The following is a 27,837-nucleotide window of genomic DNA, read 5'->3' as shown; positions in this document are numbered from 1 at the left end:
TATTTCAGTCCAAAGTACTGGTAATAGCCTAGAGGTTATCTAAATAAAGTATAGGTCGGTACACAATCTATTTGACTGTATATCAGATGTATAGGGAGCATACCTGTGTATTATGAAGTGAGTGGTACACCTACTATTAATCAGTTGTGTAAAAAGTACCCAGTTGTCATACTTTAGTAAAAGTAAAGATACCTTAATAGAAAATAACTCAAGTAAAAAGTGAGTCACCCATTAAAATACTACTTGAGTAAAAGTCTAAAAGAATTTGGATTAAAATATACATAAGTATCAAAAGTAAATGTAATTGCTAAAATATGCTAAGTACCAAAAGTAAAAGTACAAATAATTTCAAAGTCCTTATATTATGCAAACCAGATGGCGCCATATTATTGTTTTTTTAATTTACAGAAAGCCAGGGGGCACACTCCAACATAATTTACAAACGAAGCATGTGTTTAGTGAGGCCGCCAGATCAGAGGCAGTAGGGATGGCGCCTTGATAAGCGTGTGAATTGTACCCTTTTCCTGTCCTGCTAAGCATTCAAAATGTAACGAGTACTTTTGGATGTCAGGGAAAATGTATGGAGTAAAAAGTTTATTTTCTTGAGGGATGTAGTGAAGTAAAAGTAGTAACAAATATAAATAGTAAAGTACAGATACCCCCCCAAAAACACAAATAGTACTTGATAGTATTTTTTACTTAGGTACTTTACACCACGGCTATTAATGTTTGATGACCCAGCACAATGACAGCCATGAAAACAGTTAAAACCTAAAAGTCAACAACAGAGAAATCAGCGGCAGCGCCAGTGAAGAGTCTGGCTAGCCAAACTCCTTGTTTCAGCCAGACAAATTCAAGAGTTCATGTCAACGCAGTTCCTCATACTGTAGCTACTGCAAAAATCGACAAGAGACTAGATCATTTCCGGGATTGGTTCATTCTAATCGCGAGCCCTACCAGGAAAGAAGCCTCAGCTGACAGCGGTGTTCGGGTGCCGCATATAATTCAGATTGTAGACAGATGTCAACTAAGAGTAACAACAGATTTAAACGAGACGTGTTTTACTCTTTGCGACACTTGGGACGCACGCACACCGAACAGTAAAACGGGTAAGTTTTGTGTGTCTGTATGTGTGTGTTGGGGGGGAGTAGCCTAGGTGTGGCAGACATACCTAGAGTTGTGGTTGGCAGATCGTTTCAGCATTAAACTTTCATGTCATCTCAACCTGATGCTAAATTATGCTTTATTGGGCGGCATAGCTATTCTCCATACAAGTCGACAACTAGTGAAATAACTGACAAGAGTATCTAGCCTACAGAACATAGCCCCTGAGCACCTGATCAAATAATAATGTAGGCATATCTATGATACAGGATGGGTTCCACGTGGATCTGATCCTTCTGGAACGGTGACACTAATACTCAGATTTTTCACTTGTCAAATAAAAAACAATGATTGCAGAACTAAACAACCCATGCAACTCTATGCACAATGACTACTTTTAACATTTTCCACATAAAAGTTTTGCAAAAACCCATTTACTTGAAGAACAATGCAGATGCAAAGTTTGGAAACAGAATCATGTTTTGTGCTGTCATTCTGTTACCAAACATTACATCTGCACTGTTGGAATGCATGGTGGAATTGCCCTCCTATAGTATTCATATGTAGCCTCTATCTCTGTATCTGCTCCTCATTCTGTTTGGAGAATAATAGCTGTACATTAATAAACACAACTTTATGATTCACACTAATCAGTAGGGTTGTGACGATTCTGGAATTTGGGGTAACAATTAATTGTCATGCAAATGGTCACTGTTGTCTTAATTGTTTTGAGCTTGTGATGCATCTTTTGAAAATGACCTACTACTTGCCTAATGAATATCACAGCTTGGTGACACCCCTGTCTCAAAACTGGTTTTGACCACATTGAACTTTTGGAAATGAAGCTTCTCCTACCGACCATGCCGGTCTGCTCGTAAAATGACTACCAACTTTACCCAATTCATGTAAAAATGAAAAACTGCTATTGGGTAAACTATATCTAGTGGAATATAAAGTTGAACCTCCCCTTCTACTAAAATGCATGTATTAAGACCATTTTTGTTGTTGTTCAGAGTTGTTTTCATTAATTGTCGGTTAAACAATTATAGGATAACTTTGCCAGCCCTGCGAACAAGGCCTACATAGACAGCATGGTACCAAACACAAATCCCTTTTAACCCAATAATAATGTAATGCTAAATTTAAATGCATCAAATGTCCCATGTCTTGTAAAGATTGAGAACTACTTAAAGTTTGCTATAGATGCCAATATATAATTTCAGACTTGGTCACTCCTGCTATGCTAAATACCCAAAACAGATGCTTTTTCTGATGTCAAAGCACTGTGTGTGTGTGTTAATTTCTTTCTTTCCTTTAACAACACAATGAACACGAAATGTTCTTCATATTGCTGTTCCAGAGGAGAAGTTGTGTTAGCATGCTTATGTGACCAGGCAGGTGCATCTACTGTACAGACAGGCATCAGTCAGGATGATGTCAAGTCCTCAGCATGTCAGTATCTGACAAGAGTTAGGTTAGGTTGTCCTCTAATGTTCATTCCCTTGTCTCTCTCTGACCTGCCCCCCTCCCCATCAATTTGACCAGATGAAATGTGCCTGTATGCAGATCTGTTTAGTAGTCTATAATTTCCAGCTGTGGTGAATCCTCTGGTTAGCAGCACAGCTTGAGGCCTTATGCTTAGCTAGGCTGCCTCAATAACGTCACATGAAAAACTGCTGTGTGTGTGTGTGACATGACTGCTCGCTCTCTTCCTCTCTTTTGGCAAATTCACTGCCAACTGTTACTGTTGCTCTAAAAGAGGATTTGGGTTTTCTGAAGAATTGGAAGCCTGTGTCATTACTATGCAAGATTTATTTCAAAATGCCTTACAAATAGACTCCTCCCACTCTCCATCTCTCAGTGATATGTGGTAGCAGGCAGCACTATGCCATACGTGGACAGGCAGAACCGTGTGTGTGGCTTCCTGGATATTGAGGAGAAGGAGGGCAGCAGTCGCTTCCAGAGACGCTACTTCATACTGGACACACAGGGCAACACACTGCAGTGGTACATGGACAACCCCCAGGTACACACACACACACAGTCATTATAGTCCCTGCACAAACACACATGACCTCTGATGTGTCTGAGGCAGAGTGTGTTCAAACAGTGTGTGTGTTCTGCCACTAGCAGGGTAGAGGAAGTGAGACTGGGAGTAGAAGGTTTTTAACTCTCTCTCTGCCTGCATAAGTACTTGTTGTTAGGCTTTGGGCGATTCCCCGGTATACAGTAATAACGGTATATTTCTAAATACCGACGGTATGATTTTCAATTCTGTTAAAATAAATAAATATATACAGGGCATTCAGAAAGTATTCAGACCTCTTGACTTTTTCCACATTTTGTTACATTACAGCCTTATTCTAAAATGTATTAAATGTAATTTTTTCCCCTCATAAATCTACACACAATACCCCGTAATGACAAAGTGGAAACAGATTTTTAGAAATGTTTGCAAATAAATTAAAAACAGAAATGCCTTATTTACTTAAGTATTCACACCCTTTGCTATGAGACATGAAATTGAGCTTGGGTGCATCCTGTTTTCATTGATCATCCTTGAGCAGCTGTTTCTACAACTTGATTGGAGTCCACCTGTGGTAAATTCAATTGATTGGACATGATTTGGAAAGGCAAACACCTGTCTATATTATAAGGTCCCACAGTTGACAGTGCATGTCCAAACAAAAACAAAGCCATGAGGTTGAAGGAATTGTCCTTAGAGCTCAGAGACAGGATTGTGTTGGCACAAATCTGGGAAAGGGTACCAAAAATTGTCTGCAGCATTGAATGTCACCAAGAACACAGTGGCCTCCTCCATCACCCTTCCTAGAGCTGTCCACCCGGCCATACTGAGCAATCGGGGGAGAAGGGCCTTGGTCATGGAGGTAGGTGACCAATGACCCGAAGGTCACTCTGACAGAGCTCCAGCGTTCTTCTGTGGGGATGGGAGAAACATCCAGAAGGGAAACCATTTCTGCAGCACTCCCATCAATCAGGCCTTTATGGTAGAGTCTGGACTCTTTGGCCTGAATGGCAACCGTCACCATCTCTATGGTGAAGCATGGTGGCGGCAGCATCATGCTGTTGGGAGGTTTTTCAGAGGCAGGGACTGGGAGACTAGTCATGATCGAGGAAAAGATGAACGGAGCGAAGTACAGAGATCCTTGATGAAAACCTGCTCCAGAGCGCTCAGGACCTCAAAATGGGACAAAGGTTCACCTTCCAACAGGACAACAACCCTAAGCACATAGCCAAGACAACGCAGGAGTGGCGTCAGGACAAGTCTCTGAATGTCCTTGAGTGGCCCAGCCAGAGCCCGGAGTTGAACCCAGTCGAACATCTCTGGAGAGACCTGAAAAAAGCTGTGAAGAGACGCTCCCCATCCAACCTGACAGAGCTTGAAAGGATCTGCAGAGAAGAATGGGAGAAACTCCCCAAATACAGGTGTGCCAAGCTTGTAGCGTCATACCCAAGAAGACTCGAGGCTGTAATCGCTGCCAAAGGTGCTTCAACAAAGTACCGAGTAAAGGGTCTGAATACTTATGTAAATGTAGTTTTTCCATTTTTATTTTTTATACATTTGCAAACATTTCTAAACCTCTTTTTGCTTTGTCATTATGGGTATTGTGTGTAGATCGATGAGGGAGGGAAACTATTTAACCAATTTTAAAATAAGGCTGTAGCATAACAAAATGTCAAGGGGTCTGAAAACGTTCCGTGTGTGTGGTATACTGTACTAGTCAAAAGTTTGGACACCTACTCATTCAATGGTTTTTCTTTAGTTTTACTGTTTTCCACATTGTAGAATAGTATTGAAGACACCAAATCTATGAAATAACACATATGGAATCATGTAGTAATCAAAAAGTGTTAAACTAATCTAAATATATTTGAGATTCTTCAAAGTAGCTTCCCCTTGCCTTGACGACAGCCTTGCACACTCTTGGCATTTTCTCAGTCAGATTCACTTGGAATGCTTTTCCAACATTCTTGAAGGAGTTCCCACATGTGCTGAGCATTTGTTGGCTGCTTTTCCTTCACTTTAAGACATGAAGGTCAGTCAATCTGGAAAATTTCAAGAACTTCAAGTGCATTCGCAAAAACCATCAAGCGCTATGATGAAACTGGCTCTCATGAGGACCACCACATGAAAGGAAGACCCAGAGTTACCTCTGCTGCAGAGGATAAGGTCATTAGAGTTACCAGCCTCAGAAAATGCACCCTAAACAGATGCTTCAGAGTTCAAATAACAGACACATCTCCACATCAACTGTTCAGAGGAGACTGTGTGAATCAGGCTTTCATGGTCGAATTGCTACAAAGAAACCACTACTAAAGCACACTAATAATAATAAGAGACTTGCTTGGGCCAAGAAACACAAGAAATTGGAGATTAGACTCCAGGTCTGGAGTCCAGATTTTTGGTTCCAACCGCCACCTCTTTGTGAGACGCAGAGTAGGTGAACGGATGATCTTCGAATTTGTGGTTCCCACCATGAAGCGTGGAGGAGGAGGTGTGGGGGTGCTTTGCTGGTGACACTTTAGATGATTTAATAAAAATTCAAGGCATACTTAACCAGCATGCCTACCAGAGCATTCTGCAGCAATACGCCATCACATCTGGTTTGCGCTTAGTGTGTCTATCATTTGTTTTTCAACAGGAAAATTACCCAAAACACACCTCCAGGCTGTGTAAGGGCTATTTGACCAATGCGGAGAGTGATGAAGTGCTGTATCAGAAACCTAGCCTCCACAATCACCTGACCGCAACCCAATTGAGATGGTTTGGGTTGAGTTGGACTGCAGAGTGAAGGAAAGCAGAATGCCAATAGTGTGCAAAGCTGTCATCAAGGCAAAGGGTGGCTACATTGAAGAATCTGAAATATAAATATATTTTGATTTGTTTAACACTTTCTTACTAAAGGATTCCATATGTGTTATTTCAAAGTTTTGTTGTCTTCACTATTATTCTATAATGTAAAAATATAGAAAAACCCTTGAATGAGTAGTTGTGTCCAAACTTTTGACTGGTACTGTATGTATATATTTATTTATATATTATTTTTGTGGGGAGGGGTTGAGGGCACCTCTGACTCGCGGGGGTGCAAAATAATAATAATAATAATAATAATAATAAATATATATATCCAGCTCAGGGCTAGAGCTATGCATTTGCTTTGGTAACTTGCTAGCTAACTGGCTAAATATATAAGTCAAGATTCTTGGTTACAGCAGAGACATTCAATCCCCTCCTGGATCAAGATCCCTGTTGCCTCAATTGTGTTGTGCGTCCCCTCAAAAAAGTATATATACAGGTATATATGTTTATTTGATTATTTATAGCAGCCCTTGTGTGCACATTCAGTAATACCGTATACCCCGGTATGGTACAGAAACGGTATGAAAATCTGGTTACCGCCCCACCCTACTTGTTGCGTTACTGTGTCTATTACACTGTTGTGTTGTATGTCTGCCTCTAGAACCTGCCTAGTGGAGCGAACGCAGTTGGGATTCTGCAGCTGACATACATCTCCAAGGTAACAACACCCTTAAACCGACTACTTAGTAAGGCCAATGTTTTTGATTGATTCCAGACTCTCATCTTCTCTCTCATCTCATCTGCTCCTCTGTTCGGGGGTTAGGTGAGCGAGGCCACGGGGAAACAGAAGTCCAAGACTGAGTTCTGCTTTGGTGAGTCAAAGTGTTTGTTTGAGTGCTTCTGTCTGCGTGAGTATGAGAGTGTAAGGTCTTCTCATGGCCCTGGTGAAACATGTACAGTAAAATGGGGCGGCAGCGTAGCCTAATGGGGCAGCAGCGTAGCCTAGTGGTTAGAGTGTTGGACTAGTATCCGAAAGGTTGCAAGATTGAATCACCGAGCTGACATGGTACAAATCTGCCGTTCTGCCCCTGAACAAGGCAGTTAACCCACTGTTCCTAGGCCATCATTGAAAATAAGAATTTGTTCTTAACTGACTTGCCTAGTTAAATAAAGGTAAAATAAAAAATAAATATGAATCGTTCCATGTCATTTCAACAAGCCATGACACCCACCATCTCAGATTGTTCTGAAATTGTTTCTGTAGTTTGAAACATTAGCATTCTTCAAAGTGTTTGGGAGAGATTGAGATACATTGTCTAGATAAAGAAAGATCTTGTCTGCGTATAATGACATGATGTTATCCGTAGAATTGGGGTAATTTATTTGGATTGCCGAACTGCCTGGGTCAGGGGCTCCATAGACAGGTTGGTTGTTTAGCAACACAACCGATATGTGTGCAACTATGGGGCAAAACAGACAGGGTTCGTTTCGATTGTTGACAATATACATTTGAAGTCGGAAGTTTAAATACACCTTAGCCAAATGCATTTAAACTCAGTTTTTCACAATTCCTGACAATTAATTCCCTGTCTTAGGTCAGTTAGGATCATCACTTTATTTTAAGAATGTGAAATGTCAGAATATAGTAGAGAGAATGATTTATTTCAGCTTTTATTTATTTCATCACATTCTCAGTGGGTCAGAAGTTTACATGCACTCAATTAGTATTTGGTAGCATTGCCTTTAAATTGTTTAACTTGGGTCAGATGTTTTGGGTAGCCTTCCACAAGCTTCCCATCATAAGTTGGGTGCATTTTGGCCCATTCCTCCTGACAGAGCTGGTGTAACTGAGTCAGGTTTGGAGGCCTTCTTGCTCGCACATGCTTTTTCAGTTCTGCCCACACATTTTCTTTGGGATTTAGTTCAGGGCTTTGTGATGTCCACTCCAATACCTTGACTTTGTTGTCCTTAATCTATTTTTGCCACAACTTTGGAAGTATGCTTGGGGTCATTGTCCATTTGTAAGACCCATTTGCAACCAATCTTTATCGTCCTGACTGATGTCTTGAGATGTTGCGTCAATATATCCACATAATTTTCCCTCCTCATTAAGCCATCTATTTTGTGAAGTGCACCAGTCCCTCTTGCAGCAAAGCACCCCCACAACATGATGCTGCCACCCCCATGCTTCACGGTTGGTGTTCTTCGGTTTGCAAGCCTCCCCCTTTTTCCTCCAAACATAACGATGGTCATTATGGACAAACAGGACAAACAGTTCTTTTTTTTTTTTTTTTTCATCAGACCAGAGGACATTTCTCCAAAAAATACGATCTTTGTCCCTATGTGTAGTTGCAAACCATGGTCTTGCTTTTTTTTATGGTGGTTTTGGAGCAGTGGCTTCTTCCTTGCTGAGTGGCCTTTCAGGTTATGTCGATATAGATAGACTCATTTTACTGTGGATATAGATACTTTTTTACCTGTTTCCTCCAGCATCTTCACAAGGTCCTTTGCTGTTGTTCTGGGATTGATTTACACTTTTCGCACCAAAGTCCGTTCATCTCTAGGAGACAGAACGTGTCTCCTTCCTGAGCGGTATGAAGAACGCGCGGTCCCATGGTGTTTATACTTGCGTACTATTGTTTGTACAGTTGAATGTGTTACCTTCAAGCATTTGGAAATTGCTTCCAAGGATGAAGCACACTTGTGGAGGTCTACAATTTGTTTTCTGAGGTCTTGGCTGATTTCTTTTGATTTTCCCATGATGTCAAGCAAAGAGGCACTGGGTTTGAAGGTATGCCTTGAAATACATCCACAGGTACACCTCCAATTGACTCAAATGATGGCTTTAGAGGCTTCTGATAGGCTAATTGACACGACATAATTTTCTGGAATTTTCCAAGTTGTTTAAAAGCACAGTCAACTTAGTGTATTTAAACTTCTGACCCACTGGAATTGTGATACAGTGAAATAATGTCTGTAAACAATTGTTGTAAAAATTACTTGTCATGCACAAAGTAGATGTGCTAATCGATTTGACAAAACTATAGTTTGTTAACAAGAAATGTATGGAGTGGTTGAAAAATGAGTTTTAAAGACTCCAACCTAAGTGTATGTAAACTTCCGACTTCAACTGTATATGTATCTTATCCAGAAAGACTTACAGTAGCGAGTCTTTACTTTTCGTAATGGTCCCGCATGGGAATTGAACCCACAACCCTGGCGTTGCAAGTGCCATCCTCTATCAACTGAGCCACATGGCACCCATGTAAGTGATATTTAATCTCCAATGTTTATTGAATAATTAAATGCATTTGCACAATGAGCACTTGTTGTCTCTCATACATCATTACAGTTGTTGGTTAGCTAGCAATAATGTTTTTGCCATATTAGCATTGACATGAAATCAGTCAAAATACCTCAAAACAAGACAGCTATCAAGAACAAGATGAAATGAGCCACTTACGATTCCCCACATGCCAGTTTCTTGTCATTCTTGCTAGCAAACTGGCCATCCAGAATCACAACAACACACTCTGACTTCTGCCCGATGAAACAGCGCACATGGGTGCCATGTGACGATATCAGCTAACCCATCTATAGACCATTTTTTAAATTTATTTTTTATTTTACCTTTATTTAACCAGGTAGGCTAGTTGAGAACAAGTTCTCATTTGCGACCTGGCCAAGATAAAGCATAGCAGTGTGAACAGACAACACAGTTACACATGGAGTAAACAATTAACAAGTCAATAACACAGTAGGAAAAAAAAAAGGGGGGGAGTCTATATACATTGTGTGCAAAAGGCATGAGGTAGGCGAATAATTACAGTTTTGCAGATTAACACTGGAGTGATAAATGATCAGATGGTCATGTACAGGTAGAGATATTGGTGTGCAAAAGAGCAGAAAAGTAAATAAATAAAAAACAGTATGGGGATGAGGTAGGTAAAAATGGGTGGGCTATTTACCGATAGACTATGTACAGCTGCAGCGATCGGTTCGCTGCTCAAATAGCAGATGTTTGAAGTTGGTGAGGGAGATAAAAGTCTCCAACTTCAGCGATTTTTGCAATTCGTTCCAGTCACAGGCAGCAGAGAACTGGAACGAAAGGCGGCCAAATGAGGTGTTGGCTTTAGGGATGATCAGTGAGATACACCTGCTGGAGCGCGTGCTACGGATGGGTGTTGCCATCGTGACCAGTGAACTGAGATAAGGCGGAGCTTTACCTAGCATGGACTTGTAGATGACCTGGAGCCAGTGGGTCTGGCGACGAATATGTATCGAGGGCCAGCCGACTAGAGCATACAAGTCGCAGTGGTGGGTGGTATAAGGTGCTTTAGTGACAAAACGGATGGCACTGTGATAAACTGCATCCAGTTTGCTGAGTAGAGTGTTGGAAGCAATTTTGTAGATTACATCGCCGAAGTCGAGGATCGGTAGGATAGTCAGTTTTACTAGGGTAAGTTTGGCGGCGTGAGTGAAGGAGGCTTTGTTGCGGAATAGAAAGCCGACTCTTGATTTGATTTTCGATTGGAGATGTTTGATATGAGTCTGGAAGGAGAGTTTACAGTCTAGCCAGACACCTAGGTACTTATAGATGTCCACATATTCAAGGTTGGAACCATCCAGGGTGGTGATGCTGGTCAGGCGTGCGGGTGCAGGCAGCGAACGGTTGAAAAGCATGCATTTGGTTTTACTAGCGTTTAAGAGCAGTTGGAGGCCACGGAAGGAGTGTTGTATGGCATTGAAGCTCGTTTGGCGGTTAGATAGCACAGTGTCCAATGACGGGCCGGAAGTATATAGAATGGTGTCGTCTGCGTAGAGGTGGATCAGGGAATCGCCCGCAACAAGAGCAACATCATTGATATATACAGAAAAAAGAGTCTGCCCGAGGATTGAACCCTGTGGCACCCCTATAGAGACTGCCAGAGGACCGGACAGCATGCCCTCAGATTTGACACACTGAACTCTGTCTGCAAAGTAATTGGTGAACCAGGCAAGGCAGTCATCCGAAAAACCGAGGCTACTGAGTCTGCTGATAAGAATATGGTGATTGACCGAGTCGAAAGCCTTGGCAAGGTCGATGAAGACGGCTGCACAGTACTGTCTTTTATCGATGGCGGTTATTATATCGTTTAGTACCTTGAGCGTGGCTGAGGTGCACCCGTGACCGGCTCGGAAACCAGATTGCACAGCGGAGAAGGTACGGTGGGATTCGAGATGTTCAGTGACCTGTTTGTTGACTTGGCTTTCGAAGACCTTAGATAGACAGGGCAGGATGGATATAGGTCTGTAACAGTTTGGGTCCAGGGTGTCTCCCCCTTTGAAGAGGGGGATGACTGTGGCAGCTTTCCAATCCTTGGGGATCTCAGACAATATGAAAGAGAGGTTGAACAGGCTGGTAATAGGGTTGCGACAATGGCGGCGGATAGTTTCAGAAATAGAGGGTCCAGATTGTCAAACCCAGCTGATTTGTACGGGTCCAGGTTTTGCAGCTCTTTCAGAGCATCTGCTATCTGGATTTGAGTAGAGGAGAACCTGGAGAGGCTTGGGCGAGTAGCTGCGGGGGGGGCGGAGCTGTTGGCCGAGGTTGGAGTAGCCAGGCGGAAGGCATGGCCAGCCGTTGAGAAATGCTTGTTGAAGTTTTCGATAATCATGGATTTATCGGTGGTGACCGTGTTACCTAGCCTCAGTGCAGTGGGCAGCTGGGAGGAGGTGCTCTTGTTCTCCATGGACTTCAGTGTCCCAGAACTTTTTGGAGTTGGAGCTACAGGATGCAAACTTCTGCCTGAAGAAGCTTTCCTGACTGACTGTGTGTATTGGTTCCTGTCTTCCCTGAACAGTTGCATATCGCGGGAACTATTCGATGCTATTGCAGTCCGCCACAGGATGTTTTTGTGCTGGTCGAGGGCAGTCAGGTCTGGAGTGAACCAAGGGCTATATCTGTTCTTAGTTCTGCATTTTTTGAACGGAGCATGCTTATCTAAAATGGTTAGGAAGTTACTTTTAAAGAATGACCAGGCATCCTCAACTGACGGGATGAGGTCAATGTCCTTCCAGGATACCCAGGCCAGGTCGATTAGAAAGGCCTGCTCACAGAAGTGTTTTAGGGAGCGTTTGGCAGTGATGAGGGGTGGTCGTTTGACTGCGCCTCCGTAGCGGATACAGGCAATGAGACAGTGATCGCTGAGATCCTGGTTGAAGACAGCGGAGGTGTATTTGGAGGGCCAGTTGGTCAGGATGACGTCTATGAGGGTGCCCTTGTTTACAGATTTAGGGTTGTACCTGGTGGGTTCCTTGATGATTTGTGTGAGATTGAGGGCATCTAGCTTAGATTGTAGGACTGTCGGGGTGTTAAGCATATCCCAGTTTAGGTCACCTAACAGAACAAACTCTGAAGCTAGATGGGGGGCGATCAATTCACAAATGGTGTCCAGGGCACAACTGGGTGCTGAGGGGGGTCGGTAGCAGGCGGCAACAGTGAGAGACTTATTTCTAGAGAGAGACATTTTCTAAATTAGTAATTCGAACTGTTTGGGTATGGACCTGGAAAGTATGACATTACTTTGCAGGCTATCTCTGCAGTAGACTGCAACTCCTCCCCCTTTGGCAGTTCTATCTTGACGGAAGATGTTATAGTTGGGTATGGAAATGTCAGAATTTTTGGTGGCCTTCCTGAGCCAGGATTCAGACACGGCAAGAACATCAGGGTTAGCAGAGTGTGCTAAAGCAGTGAGTAAAACAAACTTAGGGAGGAGACTTCTGATGTTGACATGCATGAAACCAAGGCTTTTTCGATCACAGAAGTCAACAAATGAGGGTGCCTGGGGACATGCAGGGCCTGGGTTTACCTCCACATCACCCGCGGAACAGAGGAGGAGTAGTATGAGGGTGCGGCTAAAGGCTATCAAAACTGGTCGCCTAGAGCGTTGGGGACAGAGAATAAAAGGAGCAGATTTCTGGGCATGGTAGAATATATTCAGGGCATAATGCGCAGACAGGGGTATGATGGGGTGCGGGTACAGCGGAGGTAAGCCCAAGCACTGGGTGATGATGAGAGAGGTTGTATCTCTGGACATGCTGGTTGTAATGGGTGAGGTCACCGCATGTGTGGGAGGTGGGACAAAGGAGGTATCAGGGGTATGAAGAGGGGAACTAGGGGCTCCATTGTAAACTAAAACAATGATAACTAACCTGAACAACAGTATACAAGGCATATTGACATTTGAGAGAGACATACAGCGAGGCATAAAGTAATCACAGGTGTTGAATTGGGAGAGCTAGCTAAAACAGTAGCTAAATCAGTAGGTGAGACAACAGCTAATCAGCTAGCACAACAACAGCAGGTAAAATGGTGTTGACTAGGCGGAGCGGGTCAGATTAACTACACACAGAGCCTGAGTGCGGCTGGGGCCGATAGATAAAACATAAACAAGCAGAATGGAGTACCGTGATTAATGGACAGTCCAGCATGCATCAGCTATGTAGCCAAATGATCAGTGTCCAGGGGGGCAGCGGTGGATGGGGCAGGGAAGCTGGACTGGCGAGTGTTATCCATGTTTTAAAAAACTCTGGCTGTGCAAAAGGTAAAAGCCGCTAGCAGTGGCTAACAATGACTAAATAGCTTGTAGCTAGTTAGCTGGTTAGCTTCTGGAGGTTCTTGAGTGTGTTTTAAAAATAATGGCGAGGTGATAATAGCAGAGGTGAGATGGGATCACCTTGCCTGCTACTTCTAGTTATTCTGAATGGAGCCAGTATTGCCTGTCATTATTATGGCTGAGGGATTGGCATATAGTAGTTTAATCATGTGTTAAGGTGGGCCTTTGCGCTTCAGCAAGCAAAGGAACAGAGGGGTGATCAATGACAAAAATAAGGAATGGTTTACTAAGAAAAACTTGGCTTGATTATTTTGGTATCTATCTGTGTCTCCAGATTCCCAGACACACACACATCACTTATGTATATTTTGACATGGCCTATTGATTAACAAGACACAATATCTATCTTATTATGTTATGCTATAATTTGCCATTTACCTTGAAACATATTATATTTTTTTACATTGTTGTGTCTCAATTGGCCACTCGGCTATACATCGAAGCTATGTGCAATGGTCAGGTCACTCTGAGGAAGATGTCAGCTTGACGACAAAACGTCAAGTCACCTGTTCGCATCATGTACAATGTACATCATTTAACATTTTTTAGCTAGCTTGACTATCTAGCTTTTATTTTGTTGACTGTTAGTTCTCAAATATGATCTTATTAAAAATATATATAGGTCCCTTTTCTACATACTTTATATCTGGTTTTAGTCGTTTACGCAGAAAATGTTTTTCCAACCCAACGAATCATTTTTGGGGACATAGACGTCCCGAAAAAAACAATCAGGTGGCCCAGCCAATACTTTTCTATGCAGAAAAAAACAATCACGTACACTGAGTATACAAAACATTAAGAACACCTTCCCGATATTAAGTTACACCCCCCCTGCCCCTTCTTCCCTTTTGCCCTCAGAACAGCCTCAATTGGTCAGGGCATGGACTGTACAAGGTGTCAAGTGTTCCACAGGGTTGCTGGCCCATGTTGACTCCAATGCTTCCCACAGTTGTCAAGTTGGCTGGATGTCCTTTGGGTGGTGGGTCATTCTTGATACACAAGGGAAACTTTTGAATGTGAAAAAACAGCATTGTTGCAGTTCTTGACACAAACTACCATACGCTGTTCAAAGGCACTTAAATATTTTGTCTTGCCCATTCACCCTCTGAATGGCACACATACACAATCCATGTCTCAATTGTCTCAAGGCTTAAACATCCTTCTTTAACCTGTCTCCTCCCCTTCATCTACACTGATTTGAAGTGGATTTAGCAAGTGACATCAATAAGGGATCATAGCGTTCTCCTGGTCAGTCTATATCATGGAAGGAGCAGATGTTTGTAATGTTTTGTATACACAGTGTATATCTCTCTATATGTGGAAATACTTTGGGACATATTTCCAAAATTAATATCAGTTGGAGCTGATTTATTTATTTATTTTTAACAGTCTTATGTCCTAAAATAAAACAATTTTTTAAAAAGAGTCCCTGATGTAAGATAAGTAATAGACGACAAAGGTTATCTGAGGATAATAATTGAACAAACCCGCTTTGGTCTGGATGTACCATTTTGGTAAAGTAAGTTTTGAGATGGAATGACAGAATGTTTGAAAATAACTGTATTTCTGTGTTTATCAAAGATGGTGAGAGCACTGTGTGGCATCTTTACCTTTTTCTTGAGTAAAACCAAAATTAGTGCTGTATTTCAAATGAAATGTGACATGCTCCGAATACCACAAGTGTAGGTAGACCTTACAGTGGAATGCTGACTTATAAGCCCTTAACCAACAATGCAGTTTTAAGAAAAACAAATAATTAAGGAGCAGCAGTAAATAACAGTAGCGGGGCTTTATACAGGGTATACCGGTACAGAGTCAATGTGGAGGCTATATACAGGGTATACCGGTACAGAGTCAATGTGGAGGCTATATACAGGGTATACCGGTACAGAGTCAATGTGGAGGCTATATACAGGGTATACCGGTACAGAGTCAATGTGGAGGCTACAGAGTCAAGAGTCAATGTGGAGGCTATATACAGGGTATACCGGTACAGAGTCAATGTGGAGGCTATATACAGGGTATACCGGTACAGAGTCAATGTGGAGGCTATATACAGGGTATACCGGTACAGAGTCAATGTGGAGGCTATATACAGGGTATACCGGTACAGAGTCAATGTGGAGGCTATATACAGGGTATACCGGTACAGAGTCAATGTGGAGGCTATATACAGGGGGTACCGGTACAGTGGCAATGTGGAGGCTATATACAGGGTATACCGGTACAGAGTCAATGTGGAGGCTATATACAGGGTATACCGGTACAGAGTCAATGTGTCAATGTGCAGGGGCACCGGTGTTGAGATAATTATGTACATGCAGGTAGGGTTTTTAAAGTGGTAATAACAGAGAGTAGCAAAAGCATAAGGGGGGATTGCAAATACTCTGGGTAGTCATTTGATTAGCTGTTCTGGAGTCTTATGGCTTGGGGGTAGAAACTGTTTGGAAGCCTCTTGGACCTAGACTTGGCGCTCCGGTACAGCTTGCCGTGCGGTAGGAGAGAGAACCGTCTATGACAAGGGTGGCTGGAGTCTGACCATTTTTAGGGCCTTCCTCTGACACTGCCTGGTATGGAGGTCCTGGATGGCAGGAAGCTTGGCCCCGGTGGTGTACTGGGCCATACACACTACCCTCTGTAGTGCCTTGCGGTCGGAGGCTGAGCAGTTGCCATACCAGGCACTGATGCTCTCGATTGTGCAGCTGTAAAACCTTTTTGAGGATCTAAGGACCCATGCCAAATATTTTATTTAATTTCCTTCCAAATGACCCTTTGATTGGCTGTGTTAATCATTTCGAGTAATAGTTGATCGGTTGGTTCCAAAATATTAAATAGACCTCAGAAGGAAAACTGTCCCAACCAGGTGATTTGTCTTTATTCATGCAATCCAATGCCCTTTTTAAGTTCATGGAGAGAGATTTGGGCTCAAATCAAACCTGCTTCAGTTGAGAGAAGAAGAGTTCTTACATTTTTAAAAAGGACTCCGTCTGGCTTGGAGTGGATTTACAATCAGAGGGGTACAATTCTTTAAAGAAACGGTGAAACTTTGTCACGTGTGCTCCCTCTCTGGCCTCTAGGTCAACAGTCCGCATCGGTCCGCTCCCCACTTAGAAAACCCTCTCTATAAACCATTGACACTACTTTATGGTAAATAATGCAAGCTTCTTCAATGACTCATTTCTTTGAACAGGGGAAAAGAAACATGACCAGATTCACAGGGAATACATTACATGGTATGGGGAAGCAAGCCACAGCTTCATACTACTTGTCAAAAATAGAGAGCTGATACTGTATACTGGTTGTTGGGGTGGGATTGGCATGAAGTGTGAGGCTTCCGTGGGTGGCTTTAAAATATATATATATATATATATATATATATATATATATATATATATATTACACTGCTCAAAAAAAATAAAGGGAACACTTAAACAACACAATATAACTCCAAGTCAATCACAGTTCTGTGAAATCAAACTGTCCACTTAGGAAGCAACACTGATTGACAATACATTTCACATGCTGTTGTGCAAATGGAATAGACAACAGGTGGAAATTATAGGCATTTAACAAGACACCCCCAATAAAGGAGTGGTTCTTCAGGTGGGGACCACAGACCACTTCTCAGTTCCTATGCTTCCTGGCTGATGTTTTGGTCACTTTTGAATGCTGGCGGTGCTTTCACTCTAGTGGTAGCATGAGACGGAGTCTACAAGACAATGCTAGACCTCATGTGGCTGGAGTGTGTCAGCAGTTCCTGCAAGAGGAAGGCATTGATGCTATGGACTGGCCCGCCCGTTCACCAGACCTGAATCCAATTGAGCACATCTGGGACATCATGTCTCGCTCCATCCACCAACGCCACGTTGCACCACAAACTGTCCAGGAGTTGGCGGATGCTTTCGTCCAGGTCTGGGAGGAGATCGCTCAGGAGACCATCCGCCATCTCATCAGGAGCATGCCCAGGCGTTGTAGGGAGGTCATACAGGCACGTGGAGGCCACACACACTACTGAGCCTCAATTTGACTTGTTTTAAGGACATTACATCAAAGTTGGATCAGCCTGTAGTGTGGTTTTCAGCTTTAATTTTGAGTGTGACTCCAAATCCAAACCTCCATGGGTTGATAAATTTGATTTCCATTGATAATTTTTGTGTGATTTTGTTGTCAGCACATTCAACTATGTAAAGAAAAAAGTATTTAATAAGAATATTTCATTCATTCAGATCTAGGATGTGTTATTTTAGTGTTCCCTTTATTTTTTGAGCTGTGTGTGTGTGTGTGTGTGTGTGTGGGGGTGTGGGTGTGGGTGTGTGTGGGTGGTAGGAAGACGTTTGGTCCGAATCGGATGTTGGGTACTATATTAATTGAATATTATCTGAATCCTATACATTAAAATAGCCAATTTGGGTGCAATAGGTTAGCTTAATTTCTCATAGATTAAATGATATTTCAACAAAATAATGTTTCAGAAATGCTCATCGTATCTGTTGCTAAGAACAATCTAAGATGGTGGGTGTCAACCCTCTTTCTGGTGCTTCCTCCTTACCTGTTCTATCCTCCTTGCAGTGATCAGTGCTATTATAACCTCTGTATTTATGTTCTGTATTTCTGTATATAACTATGTCTGCAGTGATCAATGCAGTGTCTCGGCGTTATTTCCTCCATGCCAACGATGCTGCTGACCTGAAAGACTGGGTCCTCGCTCTGAACAAAGCTACCAAGATCACTGTGAGTACCCCAACTCCTGTAGCTAACGTTACCATTAACATATAGTGAGAGACAGGTAAATTTTCCCTTGTAATAATTAATTTAACAGCCTTGGATTCTCAAATAACTGCCTCGCCTGGTTCACCAACTACTTCTCAGAGTTCAGTGTGTCAAGTCGGAGGGCCTGTTGTCCGGACCTCTGGCAGCCTCTATGGGGGTGCCACAGGGTTCAATTCTCGGGCCAACTATTTTCTCTGTATATATCAATGATGTCGCTCTTGCTGCTGGTGATTCTCTGGTCCACCTCTACGCAGACGACACCATTCTGTATACTTCTGGCCCTTCTTTGGGCACTGTGTTAACTTGCCTCCAGACAGCTTCAATGCTATACAACACTCCTTCTGTGGCCTCCAACTGCTCTTAAATGCTAGTAAAACTAAATGCATGCTCCTTTAACCGATCGCTGTCTGCACCCACCCGCCCAACTAGCATCACTACTCTGGATGGTTCTGACTTAGAATATGTGGACAACTACAAATAGCTAGGGGTCTGGTTAGACTGTAAACTCTCCTTCTAGACTCACATTAAGCATCTCCAATCCAAATTAAATCTAGAATCTGCTTCCTATTTCGCAACAAAGCATCCTTCACTAATGCTGCTAAACATACCCTCGTAAAACTGACTATCCTACCGATCCTTGACTTTGGCAATTTATTTACATTTACAAAATAGCCTCCAACACTACTCAGTAAATTGGGTGCAGTCTATCACAGAGCCATCCGTTTTGTCACCAAAGCCCCATATACTACCCACCACTGCGACCTGTATGCTCTTGTTGGCATATTCGTCGACAAACCCACTGGCTCCAGGTCATCTATAAGTCTTTGCTAGGTAAAGCCCCGCCTTATCTCCGATCACTGGTCACCATAGCAACACCCACCCATAGCACATGCTCCAGCAGGTATATTTCACTGGTCATCCCCAAAGCCAACTCCTCCTTTCGCTGATTTTCCTTCCAGTTCTCTGCTGCCAATGACTGGAACAAATTGCAAAAATCACTGAAGCTGGAGACTTATATCTCCCTCTACCTTTAAGCATCAGCTGTCAGAGCAGCTTACAGATCACTGTACCTGTACACAGCAAATCTGTAAATAGCCCACCCAACTACCTCCCCATATTGTTATTTATTTTTGCTCTTTTGCACCCCAGTATCTCTACTTGCACATCTATCACACCAATGTTTTATTATTTTGGCACTATGGCCTATTTATTGCCTTCCTAATCTTACTACATTTGCACACACTGTATATAGATTTTCTATTGTGTTATTGACTGTACATTTGTTTATCCCATGTGTAACTCTGTGTTGTTGTTTTTGTCACACTGCTTTGCTTTATCTTGGCCAAGTTGGAGTTGTAAATGAGAACTTGTTCTCAAATGAGGTGAAATGCAAAATGTACAAATTTGATTGATAGGAGAAATAAATTCCCACCATAAAGCACCAGGCAGCTACTTGATTTCTGTGTCTTGACACAACACAGTGCTACTCCTTTCCTCATTTTACGATTGGACCCCCCCCCTCCCCCCACCGCTAATTATGCTTTTGGTTTGGCACGCGCACATACTCTCACAATCTCTCATCTAGAATATGAGGAAATGGTGAAACAGGACAGCATGATTTGTGTTTTGAGGTTTCACAGAGCACATTCCCTCACAGTGTGTGTTGAATCCTATATTCAGCCTGTGGGGGCTTTCCACACACACACACACACTGTTTATAATATAATACTGTATATACTGCACCATTTACCAGATGCTTTTATCCAAAGTGACTTACATTCATGTGTGCATACATTTTATGTACATGTGGTCCCGGGAATCAAACCCTATCTTGGCGTTGGAAGTAGAGGTCTTCACGGAGCCACTTGTACCTGAATACCCGAGACCCGATCTGGGACCAGATCCAGAATTTTAAATAATGGCACGTCTCTGGGCCGGATCTGATTTGATTTTCACGGGTCCATTTGGAACGGGTATTAAAAAAGTGAATTCATGCATATCTGTTCCGGATGGGAATGCCCCAGGTCCATTTGGAACGGGTATTAAAAAAGTGAATTCATGCATATCTGCTCTGGATGGGAATACCCCAGGTCCATTTGGAACGGGTATTAAAAAAGTGAATTCATGCATATCTGTTCCGGATGGGAATGCCCCAGGTCCATTTGGAACGGGTATTAAAAAAGTGAATTCATGCATATCTGTTCCGGATGAGAATGCCCCAGGTCCATTTGGAACGGGTATTAAAAAAGTGAATTCATGCATATCTGTTCCGGATGGGAATGCCCCAGGTCCATTTGGAACGGGTATTAAAAAAGTGAATTCATGCATATCTGTTCCGGATGGGAATGCCCCAGGTCCATTTGGAACGGGTATTAAAAAAGTGAATTCATGCATATCTGTTCCGGATGGGAATGCCCCAGGTCCATTTGGAACCGGTAATAAGAAAGTGAATTCATGCATATCTGTTCCGGATGGGAATGCCCCAGGTCCATTTCGGAACGGGTCCAACTTTTTGGACCCGTGAAGGCCTCTAGTTGCAAGTGCCATGCTCTACCAGGACCACACACATCTGCTGTTTGTCTGTGGAGCTGCCGTAAAAATCTGACACACACACACACACACACACAAACTTCTTGACCAGAGAGTTTAATGCTGAAGGCCTGTAACTCCTCCCCTCCACACTTCTACAGAAGGCTGAGAGCAGCAGTTAGTGGTTATGTCCCAATAATCTTTATTTTAACTCTGTCTTTTTTTCTCCTGAAGTGTGCACTCGTTCACCACTCCACATAAATGTGAAAACATTGGATTGGTGTAGGCCTAAAGGGAGTTTCCATATACAGTGCCTTGAGAAAGTATTCATACCCCTTGACTTGTTCCACATTTTGTTGTGTTACGTGAAAATAAAAATCAGGCTGTATCTACAGACAATACCCCATAATGACAAAGTGAAAACATGTTTTTAGAAATGTTTGCAAATGTATTGAAAATTAAATTCAGAAATATCTCATTTACTTAAATATTCACACCCCTGAATCAATACATGTTAGAATCTTCAAGCTCTGTCAAGTTGGTTGTTTATCATTGCTAGACAGCCATTTTCAAATCTTACCATAGATTTTTGAGCTGATTTTAATTCAAAACTATAACTAGGCCACTCAGGAACATTCATGTCGTCTTGGTAAGCTACTCCGGTGTATATCAAATCACATTATCAGATGTTATTGCAGGGGTAGTGAAATGCTTGTGCTTCTATCTCCGACAGTGCAGTAATATCTAACAAGTAATATCTAATAAATTACACAACATATACCCAGTTCCCAATAAATCTAAGTAGAAATGAATTAAGACTATATACATATGGATGAGCAACGTCAGAGCGGAACGGACTAAGATACAGTAGAATAGTATAGAAACAACAGTATATACATATGAGATGAGTAATGCAAGATACAGTATGTAAGCATTATTAAGTCAATGAGATACCGTAGAATAGTGTAGAAAACAGTATATTCCTATGAGATGAGCAATGCCAGATATGTAAACAGTATATTTGGCCTTTGTTTTAGGTTCTTGTCCTGCTGACAGGTGAAATTTGTCTCCCGGTGTTTTTGGAAAGCAGACTGAACACCAGGTTTTCCTCTGGGATTTTGCCTGTGCTTAGCTCTATTCCATTTATTTTTATCCCAAGAAACTCCAGAGTCCTTGCCGATGATAAGCATACTCATAACATGATGCAGCCACCACCATGCTTTTAAATCTATAGTGTTGTACTCAGTGATGTGTTGTGTTGAATTTGCCTCAATCGTAACGCTTTGTATTCAGGACATAAAGTCACATTTTTTTATTTTTTTTGCCTTATTGCAAACAGAATGCATGTTTTAGAATATTTCTGTTCTGTACAGGCTTGCTTATTTTCACTGTCATTTAGGTTAGTATTGTGGAGTAACTACACTTTATTTTTTTGAATTTCTTTTACATTTAGTGTGTAGATCAGCTTTAATATTGCAGATAGATTGTAGTTTCCATCAATCTAATTGTCTGCATCACTTCCAATCCCCCATATATATTTTTTGCTTATACACACACACACACCTTTTTAAAAATATAGTTTCCTTTATTACCCTACCACCCTTCCCCCAATTGGAGCAAACTAATGAACAACAATGCTTAGGCCTGTATTTCCAGCTTATACAAACTATATATATTTACTGGACAGTCTATTTTACAATAGTTCTATTTTGTTTGTTTTTACTCCCGTCTTTCCTCAACATCTCCCATCTATTCCTGACTTCCATCCGGTTTGATTTCTATTTGCCATATATTTCAAACTGCTCTTTCATAGAAGTTCTTAACCTATATATGTTTACCGGGCACAGTATGTTTTACATTAATTATCTTGTTGTTATTAGTCCCAACCTTCAGCTCCATTAGACCCCTCCCATCTATTTCTTAACACCATCCATATTGGATTTCTATTTGCCATTCCGTTTCTTTTTATAACAAAAAAACTTGAGTCCTTGCCGATGACAAGCATACTCATAACATGATGCAGCCACATGTTGTTGGCTTTGCCTCAATCACAACGGTTTGTATTCGGGACATCGTTAGTATTTCATTTATTTTATTTTTTATACTTTAGTGCCTTATTGCTAACAGAATGCAAGTTTTTTTGTATATTTTTATTCTGTACAGGCTTGCTTCTTTTCACTCTGTCAATTAGGTTAGTATTGTGGAGTAACTACACTTGTTGATCCATCCTCAGTTTTCTTCTATCACAGCCATTTTGCTCTCATGATGAAATCCCTGAGCGGCTTCTTTCCTCTCCGGCAACTGAGTTAGGAAGGACGCCTGCATCTTTGTAGTGACTGGGTGTATTGATACACCATCCAAAGTCGAATTAATAACTTAACCATGCTCAAAAGGATATTCAATGCTTGCTTTTTTTAATCCACCTACCAATAGGTGCCCTTTTCTTTGTGAGGCATTGGAAAACCTCCCTGGTCTTTGTGGTTGAATCTGTGTTTGAAATTCACTGCTCGACTGAGGGACCTTACAGGTGATAATTGTATGTGGTGGGTGAGGTAGTCATTAAAAAAATGTAAACATTATTATTTCACACAGTGAGTCCATGCAACTTATTATGTGACTTGTTAAGCTAATTTTTACTCCTGATCTTATTTAGGCTTGCCATAACAAAGGGGCGGAATTTTTATTGACTGATCTTTGAACTAATTTGTAAAAATCTCTAAAAACATCATTCCACTTTGACATTATGGGATATTATGTGTAGGCCAGTGACACAAAATCTCTATTTAATCACATTTATATTCAGGCTGTAACACAACAAAATGTGGAAAAAGTCAATGGGTGCGAATACTTTCGTACGGCACTGTAGCAGTCATTTTCTTTCCAATCCATGAAGGGAAGTGTCACACTTCGGGAGGAAGGAGAGATTATTGGAACCTGTGTCAGAAAGGTCACCACTATCTGTGGCTCTGTGAGGCTGAAGTGTGGTGATGCGTTCTTCTCTATTGTCACCTGTCCTCACACAACTCTCGCTCTTCCACTTCCTCTTTAACTGCCCTGTATTCCCATTGAATAAACCCTGTATGCCTTATGGGCCTTGTTTATCTCACATTTCTTGTTTATCACTCCATAAATGTGTTAAAATGCATTTATAGTTTCATAGGATATCAATAAGTAAACCTGAATGGTAATGTGTTGTTGGCTAAAGGCCAACTGCTAGCTGTGTGTTTGACTTATTGCTCAAACTGTTGTTTTCTGTAGGTCCCTAAAGCAGGGCCTCTCCAGCCCAGATCAGAGGTTTCTACAGTAACCGGTGAGGCAGGGGGTAAGAGGCTGGCCTACAAGACTGAGATCATCGGGGGAGTGGTGGTACACACACCCATCTACCAGGTACTATGGTCTAGACCAAATATACTATTGCCATGATGACAGTGAAGATGGCGGTAATGATGACGTGATGATGATGATGATGATAGTTGTGAGGATGATGATTGTATGTGTTGCAGAATGAGGGGGGAGAAATGGAGGTAGGCGACAGGAGGGTCTCCTCTGTAGGCAGTAGACCAGGTGTACTGAGGTGTGGCTATTGTGTCAAACAGGGTAACGTGGTGAGTACACACACACACACACACACTCGTACACACACACACACACTCGTACACACACACACACTTTTGAACTAATCTGTTATGTGTTTCAGAGGAAAAGCTGGAAGAGACGTTTTTTCACACTGGACCACAACGCTGTCAGTTACTACAAGTGTGAGATGGTGAGGTCATATCCTGTCCCTCTCCTCTGTGTGTGGCTCTGAGTGGTAACGCTGTTGCTGTTTAGACCTCACTGGGGTGTAATTACAGATGTCCTCATGGATTTGGGATAGGAAATACAAACCAAGCCAATACATTCTAGGAGAAATCATGTGTCCTCCATGTTTGTCTTTGGTTCTGGTTTTGTGTGTTTAGTGTTCTGTGTGACAGATATGTCAGTGGAATAGAGTAAAGTGGTGTTTTTCTGATGTGTGTGTAACCTGCATTTGATATGTATTTCAGGATAAGGAGCCCCTGAGAACTGTTTCTCTGAGAGACATTCAGAAGGTCCATGAGTGTCTGGTGAAATCTGGGTGAGAGTCACACACCTCTTTTTCTCTCGTTCTCTCGACACCAGACACACACACACACACACAAACACAGAAGCTCAATGTCTTACCCACTCATCTCTGTCAGGGACCTGCTGATGAGAGATAACCTGTTTGAAATCATCACCAGCTCCAGGGTCTTCTACGTCCAGGTAGGAGGGGGGGGGGGGGGGGTGTGTGTGTGTGTGTGTGTGTGTGTGTGTGTTGTCGTCAGTTGGGCTTCCAGCTGTGTTGACTCCTCTCTGGCTTGATGCTCTGTTGCTCATGTGTGGCCTTACTTCTGTTTTTGGAGAAATGGACAGGATGTTTTTTGTGAATTGGAGGAGTACTTTCCCAACACTTAACCGTAAGAACAATAACATCCCTTGTCCCCCTTGGGAGAACAGCTGACTAGGGGCGGGGGCCTCAGATCACAGAGAGGTGTGTGTGTGTGTGCTTACTGAGTTTTTTTAAGCGTGATGTGTAAGCATGTGCTGGTTTTGTTGCAGACAGACACTCCAGAGGACATGCAGGGCTGGATCAGAGACATTGAGTTGAAGATACAGGATTTCAGAGGCCCTGCCAAGGTAGATTTAGATACATACAAAAGCCTCAAATCACAACTCCTCAGAATTTGCCCCACATGATCCGACGGGCCGACTAGCAATTCAGACCAGTACTATTAGTGGTCCTTATGGCATTCCCAAATGCAAGCGTGATTCAGTGGGGGAATTGGAAAAATGGAATCTCTTTCTCTCTCTCTCTCTCTCAGGGTTCTGCATTTACGTTTGCCTCCTCACTGTATCGCCATGGTAACTCCTCCCACCCACCCTCTGTGTTCCGTGGTCGCCAGGGAGATGACAGGAGACCCCCACTAGTGAAGTCGTGTTCCGTGGCCCCGGGGTGGCAGCCCTGGACGCCCGTACCCCAAAGAGAGGCTCCCGCTCTGGGCACACTTGACAAGGACAGTCAATTTAGCAATCTGCCCTCCAGTCTTTCCTCTCGCTCCACCTCTTCCTCCACCTCCTCATCTTCATCCTCCCCCTCCACTCCCACTCTCATCCCACAGGGGGTCCCAGCTCCAGCCCTAGTCAGTGGTGTGGGGGTCCCAGCCTGCCCTGGCCCCATAGCTCCAGACCCCTCCAGCAGCCGGAGGAGACACCGCTCTCAGCCTCAGCCCCCCAAAGCCGGCAGCTTCCCTTTCAGCCTGGACGATGATGGCATCCGCACCACCGACGTCTAGAACCAACCACTTCTAGAATCAACAAAACTCTGGATCCAACAATGTATAAAACCACCATCTAGAACCAATGTGTAGACAGACAAACAATGACACTTGTTTGAGTGCTTTCTACCGTTGAAAGACTGAACCTCCCTCCCCCACACCCTTCTCCTCTGCTTTAAGAGTTTCACAGGCCTGCTGCTGAAGCTACGTCTGCTGTGGGTCTGTTTGCTGAGGTAGCCCTGGTGGGGGAGAGTAGTGATGTAAACTGGGGTTCCTGGATGCGTTCTCTCACTGAGGGGTGTCTGAGTAGTGGCTGTGGGCTTTTGGTATAGAGGGTGACTCAGAGAGAGCAGTCTTGGGCAAACTGGGAGGGGTTATCAGTATTAGAATGTCTGGTGGAATGTGAAGGATATGTTATTTTATTGTACGATTTCCTCTTTAAACTTGAATGTAGTCCACCCAGGTACTGAGATGAAGGAAGGTGGATGCTGTGGTGCAGCCTGGTCTGTCTACCGAACACCCTCCACTAGTCTAAGTCAGCTGGTCTTTTGCTTGTATCAACCAAGGCTACGTCCCAATTGGCACCCACTATGGGTCCTGGTCAAAAGTAGGACAGTATATAATGAATATGGTGCCACTGCCAATTGGGACCAAACCCAACATGTTAGTGTCCGTGGCTCTGCCTGTAGACAGTCCTGCTCCCTTGTTAGACTGCATCCAATTGCGTCAAATCTCTACATCAGCAGCACATTTTGTATATACACTTTTAGCGTATTTCTGCACGTTGTTCCACAAGCCTGGATTCTCTTGCTCAAATGCAAATTATCTACTATGGTATTGTGTCATGTCACATGTTGTGTTTTGCCTGCCTGCACCTCACCGACCCAGGTGTGCTTTCCCTTCTCTTTAAACTTAACCTGTCATGTTTCTGATTCTTTACATAGACTCCTGTTATAAATCACAAACGTGTGTGTGTGTGTGTCAGACATCGGTTCAAATACTAATTTAATTTTCAATACATTTGAAACATGTATTCAGATAACCTTTTATTTGAAAAAAAACAAGTAGTTGAATATTGGAATGTATTTGGACTTACACTTGGAAAGTATTTGAAAATACTCAAATACACTCGCATACTGTAACGAGTTTCCTCCTCTTCTTCCGAAGAGGAGAGGCGAAACGGATCAGAGGACCAATACGCGGCGTGGTAATTTTCCATGGTACTTTTTAATGCGATAAGGTACACATGAACAAACTAACAAAACAAGAAAACGTGAAAACTCAAATTACAGTCCTATCTGGTGCATACACAGAGACAGGAAACAATCACCCACAAACACACAGTGAAACCCAGGCCACCTAAGTATGATTCTCAATCAGAGACAACTAATGACACCTGCCTCTGATTGAGAACCATACTAGGCCGAAACATAGAATTTCCCAAAACCTAGACAAACAAACAGACTGCCCACCCAACTCACGCCCTGACCATACTAACTAAACACAAAACACAGAAAATAAAGGTCAGAACGTGACAGTACCCCCAAAGGTGCGGACTCCCGGCCGCAAAACCTTGACCTATAGGGGAGGGTCTGGGTGGGCGTCTGTCCGCGGTGGC

At 42.7% G+C, this 27,837-nt stretch overlaps 1 protein-coding gene across 1 annotated transcript; it reads left to right on the top strand.

Annotated features, from left to right (window-relative positions):
* Nucleotides 1–701: 701 nt before the first annotated feature.
* Nucleotides 702–27,203, top strand: LOC118393291 (pleckstrin homology domain-containing family A member 2-like). Its single transcript, XM_035785846.2, has 12 exons — nt 702–1,109; nt 2,966–3,130; nt 6,588–6,644; nt 6,750–6,798; nt 18,218–18,315; nt 24,142–24,270; nt 24,387–24,488; nt 24,581–24,649; nt 24,930–25,000; nt 25,104–25,167; nt 25,504–25,581; nt 25,767–27,203. Exons 2-12 carry the CDS (start codon nt 2,990–2,992, stop codon nt 26,235–26,237), a joined length of 1,329 nt encoding a protein of 442 aa, XP_035641739.1. The 5' UTR covers nt 702–1,109; nt 2,966–2,989; the 3' UTR covers nt 26,238–27,203.
* The last annotated feature ends 634 nt before the right edge of the window (nt 27,204–27,837 follow it).

This window comes from Oncorhynchus keta, chromosome 14 (assembly GCF_023373465.1).
Source record: "Oncorhynchus keta strain PuntledgeMale-10-30-2019 chromosome 14, Oket_V2, whole genome shotgun sequence".
In the NCBI taxonomy this organism is placed as follows: domain Eukaryota; kingdom Metazoa; phylum Chordata; class Actinopteri; order Salmoniformes; family Salmonidae; genus Oncorhynchus; species Oncorhynchus keta.
This window is presented reverse-complemented; position numbering and strand designations above follow the sequence as displayed.

What these genes read in the sequence shown, in the direction of transcription:
- LOC118393291 (XM_035785846.2), top strand. Translation starts at nt 2,990, where the DNA reads ATGCCATACGTGGACAGGCAGAACCGTGTGTGTGGCTTCCTGGATATT. An exon ending in GTGTCAAACAGGGTAACGTG is followed by an intron (nt 24,489 to 24,580) that starts GTGAGTACACAC and finishes TATGTGTTTCAG; the next exon opens with AGGAAAAGCTGGAAGAGACG. An exon ending in GTTACTACAAGTGTGAGATG is followed by an intron (nt 24,650 to 24,929) that starts GTGAGGTCATAT and finishes TATGTATTTCAG; the next exon opens with GATAAGGAGCCCCTGAGAAC.